Raw genomic sequence first — 14,268 nt, forward strand, 5'->3', positions numbered from 1 at the left:
ATTTTTAGGTATGTTTGAGCAAAGAAAAGTACATTCCTACAATTTCCTCAAAACCACTTTAACTGGTGGTTCACAGAATCATAGGACCATTAAGGTTGGAAAAGACCTCCAAGATGGGGCCCTGGGCAACCTTGTGTAGATCCAGACCTGGAGGTTGGTGGCCCTGCCTGGGATCCTTGGGGTCCCTTCCAACCCATGCCATTCTATGATTCTATGATTCTAATCATAGGGGTTGGAAGGGACCTTGAGAGATCATTGGGTCCAACCCCCCTGCCAAAGTGGCTCCCTAGCTCATATTGCACAGATAGGCATCCAGACGGGTCTTGAATATCTCCTGAGATGGAGACTCCACCACCTCCCTGGGCAGCCTGTCCCAGGGCTCTGTCACCCTCACTGTGAAAAAGTTTTTCCGCATGTTGGTGCGGAACTTCCTGTGCTCCAACTTGCAGCCATTGCCCCTTGTCCTATCCCCACAGACCACTGAAAAGGGGCTGGCTGATTCCCCCTGCATCCCCTGCTTCAGATAATTATAAACTTTAATTAGGTCCCCCCTTAGTCTTTTTTTCTGTTGGCTGAACAGTCCCAGCTCACTCAGCCTTTCCTCACAGGGGAGATGCTCCAGGCCCTTAATCATCTTTGTAGCCCTTCTCTGGACTCTCTCAAGGAGATCCCGGTCCTTTTTCTACCAAGGATCCCAGAACTGGACACAACACTCCAGGTGGGGCCTGACCAGGGCAGAGTAGAGGGGGAGGATCACCTCCTTTGACCTGCTGGCCACACTCCTCCTGATGCACCCCAGGATCCCATCAGCTCTCTTAGCCACCAGGGCACACTGCTGGCTCATGGCCAACCTGCCATCTACCAGGACCCCCAGGTCCTTCTCCACAGAGCTCTTCTCCAGCAGGTCATCTCCCAGCCTGTACTGATACAAGTGGTTATTCCTTCCCAGGTGCAAGACTCTACACTTGCTTTTGTTGAATCTCATCTGGTTTCTCCCTGCCCAGCTCTCCAGCCTGTCCAGGTCTCGCTGGATGGCAGCGCAGTGTTCCTGTATGTCAGCCACTCCTCCCAGCTTTGTATCATCGGCGTACTTGCTGAGGGTGGATGCTATTCCCTCATCAAGGTCGTCAGTGAAGATATTAAACAGGACTGGACCCAACACCGAGCCCTAAGGAACACCGCTAGTCACAGGTCTCCAGTCAGATTGTGCTCCACAAATCACAACCCTCTGGGCTTGGTCCGACAGCCAATTCTCAACCCACCTCACTGTCCACTCATCTATCCCATGCTCTCTCAGCTTTGCTATCAGGATATCATGGGAGACAGTATCAAAGGCCTTGCTGAAGTCAAGGTAGATGACATCCACTGCTCTCCCTCCATCCACCCAGCCTGTCATGAGATCGTAGAAGGCTATGAGAATGGTTGAGCACGATTTCCCCTTGGTGAATCCATGCTGACTACTCCTCATGACCTTCTTCTCTTCCAATCAATTCCAGTGCTCTGTTGCCCTCACTGTGAAAAAGTTCTTCTGCATGTTGGTGATGATCATCTAGTCCAACTGTCCCCTTGCCACCTATACTACTCACTAAACCATGACCCTAAGTACATCATCCAACCTTCCCTAAACACCCTGAGGGATCTTTGCCTATGTTATTTATTTGGTCAGGGAAAGGGGTGAATACAATCCCTTGCTGAAATGTTTGGTTTAGCCTGGTTCTGTCTTACTCATCAAGAATTCTTTCTTATTCAGATTCCACACAACCCCCCCAGACCTGCTGGTCATGCTGTTGAGGATGCAGCCCAGAACATGGCTGGCTTTCTGGGCTGCAAGTGCACAGTGCTGGGTCCCATTGAGCACAATCAACCACTCCAAATTCTTTCACCTCAGGGCTGCTCTCCACCTGCTCCAGCTGACAGTAGTTATTACTTCCACCTAACCAGAGGCACTGAGCTTGGAGCAGACTGACCTCTAATGTCCTCATCAGAGGAGCCATGGGCTCTTGATCTCTAAGGTGGTATTTCAGCAGTACTGGAGAGATGTTGGAGGAAGCTGGCACACCCAAAACATGTACATGGAGCAATGTGCCTCTTCTACAGCCTATCTCTCAGCTCTGCCATGTTCCAAGCATGCAGTGATGCCAGCTGAGCAGGTCTGCAAGGTGAGTTCTGCTGTTGGGTCCATGAACACCTTTTGCACTACCCTTCCTGCCACCCACAGGAGAGGATGAAGTGTTAGGATCTTCTCTGCAGATGCCTTCTTTCACATTGCTCCAGCCTAAAACTGTGTCTTTGGGAAGGCTCTGCTCACTGAGTGTTCTGCACATGTTGAAACTTGCTGTCTTTCACAATGTCTGGGAAACATGCCTTCTCCTTTTTCTTTCATCAACAGGGCATGGAAACTCGATGGATCTCTTCCTCGAGGGCAGCAGGGGAAAAGCCCTTGCTCCAGCAAGAGCTGCTTGACCTCTCCACAGTGGGGGATCACACACGGAATCACTGAACAGTCAGGGTTGGCAGGGACCTCTGGAGATCATCCAGTCCAACCTCTGCCAGAGCAGGAGCCCCTCCAGCAGGTTGCACAGGACAGCGTCCTGGATCATGGGGTTTGAATGCCTCCAGAGATAGAGACTCCCCAACCTCTCTGGGCAGCCTGGCCCAGGGCTCTGACACCCTCCCAGGAAAGAAGTTCCTCCTCAGGGTTAGGTGGAACTTTGTTCCAGTTTGTGCCCATCACCTCTTGTTCATTCCCTGGGCACCACTGAACAAAGACTGACCCCATCCTCCTGACCCCACCCGTCAAGTGTTTATCAGCATTGATAAGATCCCCCCTCAGTCTTCTCTTCTCCAGGCTAAAAAGTCCTAAGTCCCTCAGTCTCTCCTTGTCAGAGAGATGTTCTAGTCCCTTCAGCATCTCCATGGCCCTTTGCTGTCACCTCTCCAGTAGCGCCCTCAGGGAAGCAGCCCTCAGGGTGCTGCCTCTGACACCAGAAAAGACCAGAGATGCTGGTCATGTTGGAGGAGCTCTGCCAGGATGGTGTCAGGTATGTGCAAGGAGGGAATTGGTGGATGGCACCTGTGTCCATCACCATGGTGCGGATGTGTGGCAAGCACAGCACGTGTTCCTTGGGGTGAGATGACCTGTAGCCGTCCATTGTAGAATCTGCCACACAAAGGAGGTCTGGTCCCCCTCGCAGACCAGCGAACAGGCAGATGGGTCCCTTTCATTCGCTGTTTCGCTTCCTGTTTCCAGTGCACGCTCCTGTGATGAGCAAATGTGATGAGCTCTGATATCTGGCACAACAGCCAGAAACCATCTCCAGTCACGTTTGGGGTGGAAAACCCAATATTCTCCCTAACCTAGAGCTGCTGCGTCCTGCTTGGAAGTCCTTTGGCAAGGGCCAGGGGGTTGACTTACATGCTGGACTGTGGTATGTTAAGGATTTTATTTACATCTGCCCCAGTCATGCTGTGCTTGTGGTTCATGTTCCCAAACTGGTCTCCAAAAGCACCTTTTAAATAAAAGGGGAGTGGAATTTGCACTGCACAGGGAAGCAGCAAGTCCCAAATGACCAGGGTGCTGATAGTCAGCTTTTGGACCGATTTGATGCTCCATCATCTCCAGGCACAGAGCAACAATCACCACAGCCAATGGCCATTGCTGCAACATGTTTGCAAGCAGCTTGAGAATAAAAATCTCCTCGTGCCGGAGGGTATTCCAGGCTCCATTTCTCCCATAACCAGGAACAGCCACATGCACGATCACCGCCCGTCAGCTGCAAATGAAACGCCGGCTGCGTTTCACTGAGCTTTGAGGTGCTGACCTGAGATTTTCTGTGCACTGAAAAGGTGGTGACAGAGGGTGGTGGAGCCCCTCCTACCCTGCCAGCTCATCACCTCTCCCCCCTGCTCTGGGCAAGGAAAGCAGCTGCTGGGACAGAGGCTGACCTATATTCTAGCACTGAGCAGTGCCTCGCTGGCCACCGCTTCCCTGCCCCCTCCTTCCCCAGCCTCGTCTTGGCTGAAAAAGGCAGTGGGTGGCCAAATCGGTGCACCCTGTGAGCATCACTTCCATGCCCCAATATAAACCAGGGGAAATGAGACCTCAGTCCTTGCAGCAGGGCGTGCTTTGCTTTAAAGATCTTGACGTGAGCAATCATCCTGGAGGAGAGATCTGAGCGGGAGATAGTGCTGAGAAAGGAAGGATGTTTCAGCACCGGCACAGGTGAGGGAGGAGGTGCCATTCGGCTCGACAGGAACCCTGTGCTGAAAAGATAATTTCAAGCAGAGCTGTGGTTTACCGCAGCGTCCTCGTGACTGGCTGAGCGGTCGGGTGGCAGGGGTGGTGGGGAACGGGCTCATTTTCCCACAGCCAGAGGCCACGCAGGCGTCACAGGGCTTGGCTGTGGCAAAGCAGCGGCTTGCTGCTCACCCATGTGGCTCCCTCTTGCATTAAACTTCCCTGCATTGAAACCATCTCCCTAGGTTTTTGAAGCAATTGGGGTGAAGCCACACCTGGCGTGGTGCAGCTGAACCTTGGAAGGTCTTTTCTCCCCCTGTGGGATGATGCCTGTGGTGATGCTTCGCTGTTACAGTGTGCGGATGGCAAGGATCATGAGGCTTTTCTTCATCTCCACAGGTTTCAGCACCACCACAACCTCCAAGGCGACAGCAATCTTCCCTGCACCCTCTTTGCTCAGCACTGCACCTCTCCAGCTGCAATCTGTGGGTGGTAGCTCTCCCTGGGTTATTTCCCACCCATTTCCATTTGCTCACCTCCAGAGGAGAAAACTTTGCTTGCCCTTTCCCAAAAGCCACTCTCACTCCTCCTTGACAAGGGCTGTTGCACCTACAGTGGCAGCAGGCGCTTCACAGCACCGCGGCAGCGATGCCATCACCAGCTGATGGTGGAGGTGCTTAGGGCAAAAGCCCTAAGAAAGCTAACAGTGAGGCCATGCGGCATGGCAGGCAGAGCAGCAGCAGGCAGCTCCGGGATTTCAGGGCTCCAGCTCTCCCCTGCAAAGCAGCTTACGGGCGGCACATCTGAGCCAGGGCCTAGATTAGAGACAAAATCAGCTACAGACCCAGGGAAATCACACAGCGGCTCAAGGCACTCACCGGCAGCTCAGAGAGTGCCCTGGCCCGCCCCTCCCCCCAGAGCTCCCGATCCCAGCACCAGGCTCCTAATGGCGTGTCCCAAGCCATGTGGAGTCCGTTAAGTTGAATTTTGCATCGTGGAGCAGTCAAGTGACTGCTGCATTTGCCGAGGCGCTCAGAAAGCCCTTTGGGGCCCAGGCCCAGTCTGCAGCCGAGGTCAGGAGTGATGACCCAGACACCACGGCACAATTTGGGCGGCGCAGGGTCAGGTTCCTCTTCTTTGCGCCATTTCGAAGAGGAAGTCCTCTGTCAGCACTGCATTCCACGTGGGTGCCGCTGCTCAGCAATGTCTGGTTTTAAGCTGGTGCTGTAGCAGTACGTCACAGTCCCTCCATCAAGAAGCGCAGTCACAGTGGAGGGTGGGGATGCCCAGACTTCCTCAGACCGCCTCGAGCAACCTGCCATCGTTGTGGCATTGCTCCTGTTGGGAGCGGGGTCAGACCAGGGACCTCCACACCTTTCTTCTCAGCCACATTTCCCTTATAGAAGAGCATCTATGATGATGCTGGCTCACCCCAAGTGCAGCAAGCTCTCTAGCAAATCCTGGCCTCTGGGACACCAGGTCTTGCTCCGGTGGCTTTGGCTACAGGGATGTTTCACTGCTGTGGAAACACACCATGTATTTTCTGCTGGGCAGCACCTTCCATCTGCAGCTGCCTTTTAAAAATAAAATAAAAAAAACCAAACCCAAAACCCAAATAATGCAAACCTAAAATAGCAATTCAGGTTTTCCACATGCTTGCACAAAAATATGACCGAGATCCTTGAAGACATGCGGATTGTCAATTGATGTGAACTGAGGAGCTGGGCACTCACCTGCTCTTCCTAGGTCTTTTTAGAAATGGTCTGAATGCCTACGAGCTGCTCTAAACACACCCAGGTGTGTGCGGGCGATTTTACAGATCTGGGACAGTTATTCCAACTAACAGCCACAAAATGCTCCAGGCAAGCAGGGCCACACAAGCCATCCTCTCTGCAGCCCGGCATGGGATAGAGGGGTTTGGAAGGAGTTGCCCAGACACAGCTGAGAAGGTGCATACGGGCTTGGGCTACCCTCTATGGTCACAGCTTCTCACCCTGGAGCTCACCTAGAGCTAATTTAGTCTAGAGCTGAACATTTTTATCCCAAGGCACTGCAACTCACGTGATGAGCATCTGCTCCCAACACCTTCCTCACCTTGGGAAGGGAGAGGTCCCTGAGGCCCCCAGGACACATGACCAGCAGATCTGTCCTTGCTGGGGCTGATGATGTAAAGGTGGGGTAGTGAGAGCTCTTTAAGCCCAATTTTAATATCACTTTTTGGAGTCAGGCTTTGTGCCTCCAATGGGCTCCCAGCAGTCTCCGGTGGCTTCCTATGACACTCGGTTTCTAACAGGGTTTCATCCCCTTCACAACACTGTCACTCCACCTCAGGGACCTGCAAGCAGGGTCAGATGCCAGGTGTGGGTAAAGAAACAGCAGGGTCAGATCCTCACCCACAGGGCCCTACCCCATGCCAGAGGGATGCCCCTCAGGAGAGGACTTTAAGCCTGTTACTGCCAGGGCCTCCTCCAAAATTTGTCATGGCATGGGATAAAATGGGTCCACCTCAGTCCCAGTGTGGGAATGGCACAGACACTGTGCCACACGTCCTGTTCACTGGGCAGAAAAGCACCAAACATCTCCCTGCCCATGCCCAAGATTTCAGTTGGTACAGTCTCCAAAACCACCTCTGCAAGAGCAGCGCACGGATGCACACGCTGTGAGGGGAAGGGGTGGCAGCACACAAAGTCCGATGGCTCAGTACAGCATGCGTTGCTTTTTTAAATGCATCTGGTTGAGGACCAGGCCACAGTTGTGATGCACAGATTGCCTTGCATGATGCTAATGAGGCAAATGTTGGGTGGATTCTACCTGGCCCAGCCACAGGTTTCACAACTCTTCTGTTATCAGGAGAGATTAAGGTGTAGATGTGTCTACCACGCCTTCCTGCCAATGCCTGGTCTGCTATTTGGCCAATAATATTGTCCTGGTTCCGGCCAGGCCAGAATTAACCTCCCCAGGCAGCCAGCCCAGGTGAGCTGAGTTAGCCCCAGCTGTTTCCACACCACCTGAAATCACTCCCCCATAAAAGGGGCTGTTTGGGGAGGGCTGCTCCTGGGTGTCTCTGAAGTGGTGGGTTATCTGCTATCATAAGGATGGTAAGGTACTCTGTGTTATCACTGGGTGTGAGTGTAATTTGCTGTGGGCTGTTATTGTTCCCCTCTCATGGTGATTTTTGTCAGCAAACTCCTTATCCCACCCCGTGAAGGCTCTGCCTGTTTCCCCTTATGGAGTGAGTGAGCAGTGTGTGATGCTCAGCCACTGCTTGGGGCTGAACCATCACAAATATCAAATGTTTCCTGGTGAAACATGCAGGTGATGCTAGCTGTTGATGGGACAGGAAGAGTTGCCAATACAGAATCACAGACTGGTTAGGGTTGGTGGGAACCTCTGGAGATCATCTAGTCCTATCCCTGCCAGAGCAGGATCCCCTCCAGCAGGTTGCACAGGACAATATCCAGGCAGGTTTGAATGTCTCCAGAGATGGAGACTCCCCAACCTCTCTGGGCAGCCTGGCCCAGGGCTCTGCCACCCTCCCAGGAATGAAGTTCCTCCTCAGGGTTAGGTGGAACTTCCTATAGTCCAGTTTGTACCCATTGTCCCTTTTCCTGTCCCTGGGCACAACTGAACAAAGACTGACCCCATCCTTCTGATCACCCCTTGAAGTATTTATAAGCATTGGTAAGATACCCCCTGTATCCTCCAGGCTAAAAAGTCCCAAGTCCCTAAGCCTCTCTGTCAGAGAGATGCTCAGCATCTTCATGCCCCTGAGAGATGTGCGGGTACAGTTAAATGCTCAGAAATGCAAAAGCAGTGACTGTGCTGGATGCCACTGGTCAACCCTGCTGAGTGATGCTCACTGGGTGGGAGCTAACACCACTGTAAGTTTAAGGCTTTGAGCATTTATAGCCCTTTCTTTCCTTGTGATGAGGAAGATAATGACATCGTAGTCTGAGACCCAAAAAGCTTTAATTCAATTTTAGGCCTTAGTTGTGGCTCATGACGCATGGAAGATCAGACGCAGCCATCACCCTTGTCTGGGAACAAGAAGATATGGGTTGTGATTGATGAATCTTCCAGTCAACTGAAAATTACATCCATCCAGGGAAAAGCCCAGGAAATCAACCAGAGGAGTCTATTCTGTTGTCATCCTTGCGGATGCAGGGGCATCTCTGAAATATCACCACTTGTTATCCGCCTCACATGGGAAAGTTAATACTGCTCACATCTAGAAAATGAGATATTGCCACAGAGAGGCTTAAGTGTCCACTGCCTGGAATGTGTCAGATGAACACATCCACCAAACTTTATACTCCACTTAAAAAAAACTCCATGTAGTTTTCTGGTGTAATCATCTTAATCTGGGAGGAAGCTACAGGAAAGAGGCCTTTTGGTAGGCAGTCACAATATGGGGAAGGATGGGAGCAATATGGGACTTGCTGTGATTCATGTTTGAAAACCTCTGAACTGAAAATCTCACGATTTGAAAAACGTCTGAATCTGTGACTTGCTCGTTATCGGATGTTTTGAGGTCCTGTAATGACCAAAGTTGCAAGATTGCTGAAAGGATGAGGCCAGAAACATCTCTGCTTATCTGTCACTTGTGGTATCGAAGGCTGCTGCTGATACAAGGTCCCTGTGAGAGCATCACAACACTTCAAACTTGCCTATCTGCAAAGTGGCAAGAGGAATGCCACAGCCATAAGTCAAAGATGGCTCATTGTCAGTTTTCTGCATGTCACATGCTTTCAGGATTGATCTTTATTTGGATTTTTAGTGGCTTGGCTTACTCCCATCCTAAACTGAAATTTTACCATGTTTTAATGCAAAACCCATCTTTGAAGAAAGCAGCAAAAAGCCAAAGAGTGAGGATGAGGAAAACAGCACAGGTTAAGAGTCTAGAAAGATCTCTTGAAGGTACAGCCTGCTCCTTCCCCCTTGCAGGAAAAGGAGCCACATTCCTCCTTAAAGTACAGCTTGGATGAAGGTAGACTGGTGGGATGGGTCCCCAGAAACCATCATTGTGACTCCAGTGATTGTTGACCTGTCTGCCCCTGTGACACTTCCTAGAAGAACCAATAACCCAGCTGAAAACAAGTCAACAGGGTTGGCAGGGACCTCTGAGATCATCCAGTCCAACCTCTGCCAGAGCAGGATCCCCTCCAGCAGGCCGCACAAGGCAGTGTCTGGAATCACAGGGTTTGAATGTCTCCAGAGAAGGAGACTCCCCAACTGCTCTGGGCAGCCTGGCCCAGGGCTCTGACACCTTCCCAGGAAAGAAGCTCCTCCTCAGGGTTAGGTGGAACTTCCTCTAGTCCAGTTTGTGCTCCTCACCACTTGTCCTGTCCCCAGGGCATCACTGAACAAAGACTGACCCCATCTTGCTGACTCCAAGTATTTATCCTGACTCAAGGATTTATCAGCATTGATAAGATCCCCCCCTCAGTCTTCTCTTCTCCCAGCTAAAAAGTCCCGAGTCCCTCAGCCTCTCCTTGTCAGAGAGATGTTCTAGTCCCCTCAGCATCTCTGTAACCCTTTGTTGTCCCCTCTCCAGTAGCTCCCTGTCCTTTCTGACCTGGGGAGCCCAGCACCACACACAATATTCCAGGTGAGGCCTCAGCAGGGCAGAGCAGAGGGGCAGGAGAACCTCCCTCCACCTGCTGCTCACTTTTCCTGATACACCCTGGGTTGCCATTGGCTTTCTTGGCCATGAGGACACATTGCTGGCTTATGGACAGCCTGTTGTCCTCCAGGATTCCCAGGTCTTTTTCCACAGAGCTCCTTCCCAGCAGGCCACCCCTGTACTGGGAGCATTTGTCACTTGGTGCAGGACCCTACCCCTGTCCTTGCTGAATGTCATAACATCATAGAATTGTAGGGGTTGGAAGGGACCTTGAGAGATCATCAGGTCCAACCCCCCTGCCAAAGCAGCTCCCTAGGACATATCACTCAGGCGTCCAGGCGGGTCTTGAATATCTCCAGTGAAGGAGACTCCACCACCTCCCTGGGCAGCCTATCCCAGGGCTCTGTCACCCTCACCTGAAAAAGTTCTTCCGCATGTTGGTGCGGAACTTCCTGTGCTCCAATTTGCAGCCATTGCCCCTTGTCCTGTCCCCACAGACCACTGAAAAGGGGCTGGCTGATTCCTCCTGCTTCAGATTATTATAGACTTTAATTAGGTCCCCCCTTAGTCTTCTCTTCTCAAGGCTGAACAGTCCCAACTTACTCAGCCTTTCCTCATAGGGAAGATGCTCCAGGCCCTTAATCATCTTTGTGGCCCTTCTCTGGACTCTCTCCAGGAGATCCCGGTCCTTTTTATACCAAGGAGCCCAGAACTGGACACAATACTCCAGGTGGGGCCTGACCAGGGCAGAGTAGAGGGGGAGGATCACCTCCTTCAACCTGCTGGCCACACTCCTCCTGATGCACCCCAGGATCCCATTGGCTCTCTTAGCCACCAGGGCACATTGCTGGCTCATGGCCAACCTGTCATCTACCAGGACCCCCAGGTCCTCCTCCACTGAGCTCTTCTCCAGCAGGTCATCCCTCCCTGCCCAGCTCTCCAGCCTGTTGAAATCTTACTGGAACCCCTTGTACAGTTCAGCATGTTATTCACTGGGGACTGACTGCAACAGCCTGGTCTGGGTGGAAGCTGAGGAGCACATATGAAAAATGAACCTTGGTTGCTTTTGCAAGCCGTCCTCTGTGGGGTACAGCTCTCTGATCAACATTTTCAAGCACTGCAACATAAAGCCTTATTTTAGCTGGGCCTTTGGTTGCTTTTGAGCTTGTGCTAAATTAGTCAATGCTAAATGCCTCATGAAATTAGATTTATTCCATGGCTGAGTGGGTCCTCGTGGCTACCTTGATCTACTGATGATAGGAGATCACATGCTGTTGTAAAAGGTTTGTGCACATGCATGACCACCCACCTTCCCCATTTCTACATGCCACGCAGTGACTGAAACCTGAGGGCTTGGAGCTGGTTGGTTCAGACACAACAAAACCACCTAGTTTTAAACTCAAGGGCTTCATGGAAAGATGAAAAAAAAAATCAATAGAACCAGATGTTATCATGAAATATCCTTCAAAAATGTTTTGAAAATTAAGTTTTAAATTTCTGTGTGTCACTTAAAATACTGCATTAGACACAGCCAATAGCAGCAGTAAATTAGAGATCAGCTGCTGTGAATGCAGGACGCTGGATTTCTGAGAACTGTAGGGGTACAAGAAAAAGAGTCTGAATTGCACTTCTCTATTGGTTAAAATTCTGGCTGCTGAAAATAGCATCTTGTTATTTTTAGTTCTCCAGCAGAGAGGTACTAAACTCATGATGTGATTTAAGAATAAGGGTAAGCTAAACTCAAATCTAGAATAAATGAATGATTTCTTGGTTAATCTCTGAGTAATTTCACAGAAACAGTTTAGTAGCTTAGAAATACTTGAAACTGTGTCAGGTGGTATTTTCAAGACAATTATACTTGCTCTTTATTTTTTTAGCATTTCAAATCAAATTCCTTCCTTGTCTATTCACTCACATATGCATTTATATCCTTTCCTGGACCTGTCCCTCCATTTCTGTATCTCTTCTGCCAAAACAAGAGACCTGTCTAGAACTCACCTCACTTTCAGGCTGGCTGTTTGAAGGAGCTTTTGTGGTGGTGGTGATGTAACCTTACACCTGAAATGTCAGCAGTTTTCTTAGTAACACACAGCCATGGATCATGCTGCATGGATAAATTTTCTTCCCCTTGGCATTTCCCAGGCAAAGCAGCAAACCCACCTTCCATCTTGGCTGCTGCTACCCTGATTCCTCCAGCATCTTGAAGGTTTCAGGGGACCCTGGCCCAACAGAGACCCGTGACTCTCTAACCTGGCAAATACCAGACTGTTTTAAGTGCATCCATCCTGGCCAGTCTGCTTTACCACGTAAAACTCATGGTACAGCCCAAATGTCAATGTCTATTCCCAAGATGACTGTGCAATAGCAGCCCAATGGCTGTGAGAGCAATAGAAACCTTCATGCCTTCTCTCCCTTCTTTCTTTCTGGGCTGATGCTGCTCAGACTGCATCCAGGACAGGCACCATGTTTCTAGTGGCACATCACTGCCAGTAACATCATTGAGCTCTTGACATGAGCTCTTCCAGTGACCTGCAACCAGAGCTCTAGAAAACTCTGTGCCAAAAATGCTGGTCAGCAGACAGCTACTATCTTTCAGTTAAAAGTTGTCAATGCCTGGAGGCACCTGGAGGCCTTGAATCAATATGGTTAGACCTTGCATAGGCCATCCAACTTGAGAAGGAAAGCAAGGTATGGCTCATCACTGATTCCTCATGACCAGGACAACAACCCTAACCAGGTCTGATCTGCACTGGAAGAAATGACCACATGTATGTGTGAAAGCTCTGGGATCAATTGTGCATCTTCCTTCTGTCACTTCCAGAGCTCCAAATGCTCAGAGGAGGAGTAAATTCTGCAGCTCCATGGGGTTTTTTTTTTGCTGCTTCAAGTCAGGCTCCTCTCCTTGACATAATTTTCATGGCCCTGTAAAAGTATCAGGAGACCTGGCAAGACTGCAGGAGCTCGGTGCCTCAGACTAGAGCCAGGAAAAGCTTTACTTCAAGGAAAGTAACAACTCTCAGTACAGATCCTGGAAAATTCAATTCCCTCCCAACAATTATTACAGCACACCAATGGATCTTCTTTTATTTAATTTTGCAAGATAGAAGCCAGTGATATTAAGGCTAATCCAGAATTCAAGCCATAATAGTGAAGTTCATCATAAATCTCAACTGTGTTTAGCAGCTGACTTGGAAATTGCTATAAATGAGACTTCACAGCCTCTGCAAGTCTCATAGCAGAATCTATGCAGCCATCAAAGTTGGACTGAGTAAATCCATCACCCCCACAAATCAGGAGAGGTTGAGTATGAAGAATCATTTGTCCTGGAAAATTTGGTACAGCTTTAGTAACCTGAAAAAGAAAAGCATACAAGGAGATGGAAAAGTATTTTGTTTACCTGAGTTCCCTGCTGAGAAACATGCCTTCATATGAAGCACCCATTCCAGATCACTGGTCCAAGCATTAACTATCAAAGTACCATAGTAATATACTTATCTTCTAGAGTTAGATAATTGCAATTGTTCCTGTTTGTGGATATTGATAAACTTTGCGGCAACCTCCTGTTTTGTTCTCAGTCTGCCTCAGAAGTGAATTACCTGACCCTGGACAGATGATGCATGGAGATCTCTAAGCCAAAAGGCATGAAGATACATCATCTGACATCACCAAAGGTGGGCTTGCAACACCCTTTCTATTCAACAACGGAAAGGGAGCCTGCAACATGACTGGGTTGACCAGGAGACCTTCCTGGATGGGAAGTGAGGTGGACTTGGCATAACAACTGTCATGATCACTTGCCCATGCTTCATGCTCCAGCATGTGTACAGCCTTGGGACAATCTACCCTGTCTCCAGCTCTGCTACACTGGCCTCCATTTTCATCTGAGCAGCACAACAATTTTTAGATGCTCCCAGAGATACAATCAACACTTTATTTGTAAGTAGCACGGGACAAGTTCTGAATAAGGCTGCTTTGATAAATACCTGTAATTCTCAATGCACATATTGTATCCATTTTAAATATAATTTCCCTGGCACTATACCCTAAATTTAACTTGTATCTGTGGAGTGGCAGCTCTTGAACATCTCTGTGTAATGTTTCTAAAGATGAACAGACTTTGCTTTGGCCAGCAGTTGTTAATGTGAAGCTACCTAAAACTCTCAGGGAGAACGAGACCTGTTTTGGTATTGCAAATTATGACAGACACCAATGTGTGTCAAACATCAGCGTAAAAACACAGAACACTGGTGTTTTTACCACACATGGCTGTCACATGTTGTTCTAGCCTGTTTCAAACCTACATATAAAGCCTGAGTGCCCATGTTGTACTAAATCAGTGCATCCCAGAGCAGCACCAAAGAATCTTCAAATGGAGACAAGGCAGCAGCACTACTATCCTAAAGGCAAA

General features: G+C 49.7%; 1 protein-coding gene across 1 annotated transcript in view; it reads right to left on the reverse strand.

Moving 5' to 3' along the window:
- Positions 1–12,809: 12,809 nt before the first annotated feature.
- The window catches only part of RNLS (renalase, FAD dependent amine oxidase), a gene marked incomplete at its 5' end in the record, with an annotated part of 72,246 nt that continues 70,787 nt past the window's right edge, over positions 12,810–14,268 (reverse strand). Inside the window, one exon of the mRNA XM_084264869.1 lies at positions 12,810–13,211. Coding sequence (XP_084120995.1) covers positions 13,059–13,211 — 153 coding nt within the window. The 3' untranslated portion in view covers positions 12,810–13,058. The remainder of the gene's footprint in view (positions 13,212–14,268) is intronic.

Source organism: Gallinula chloropus (genome assembly GCF_964237585.1).
Source record: "Gallinula chloropus genome assembly, chromosome: 5".
In the NCBI taxonomy this organism is placed as follows: domain Eukaryota; kingdom Metazoa; phylum Chordata; class Aves; order Gruiformes; family Rallidae; genus Gallinula; species Gallinula chloropus.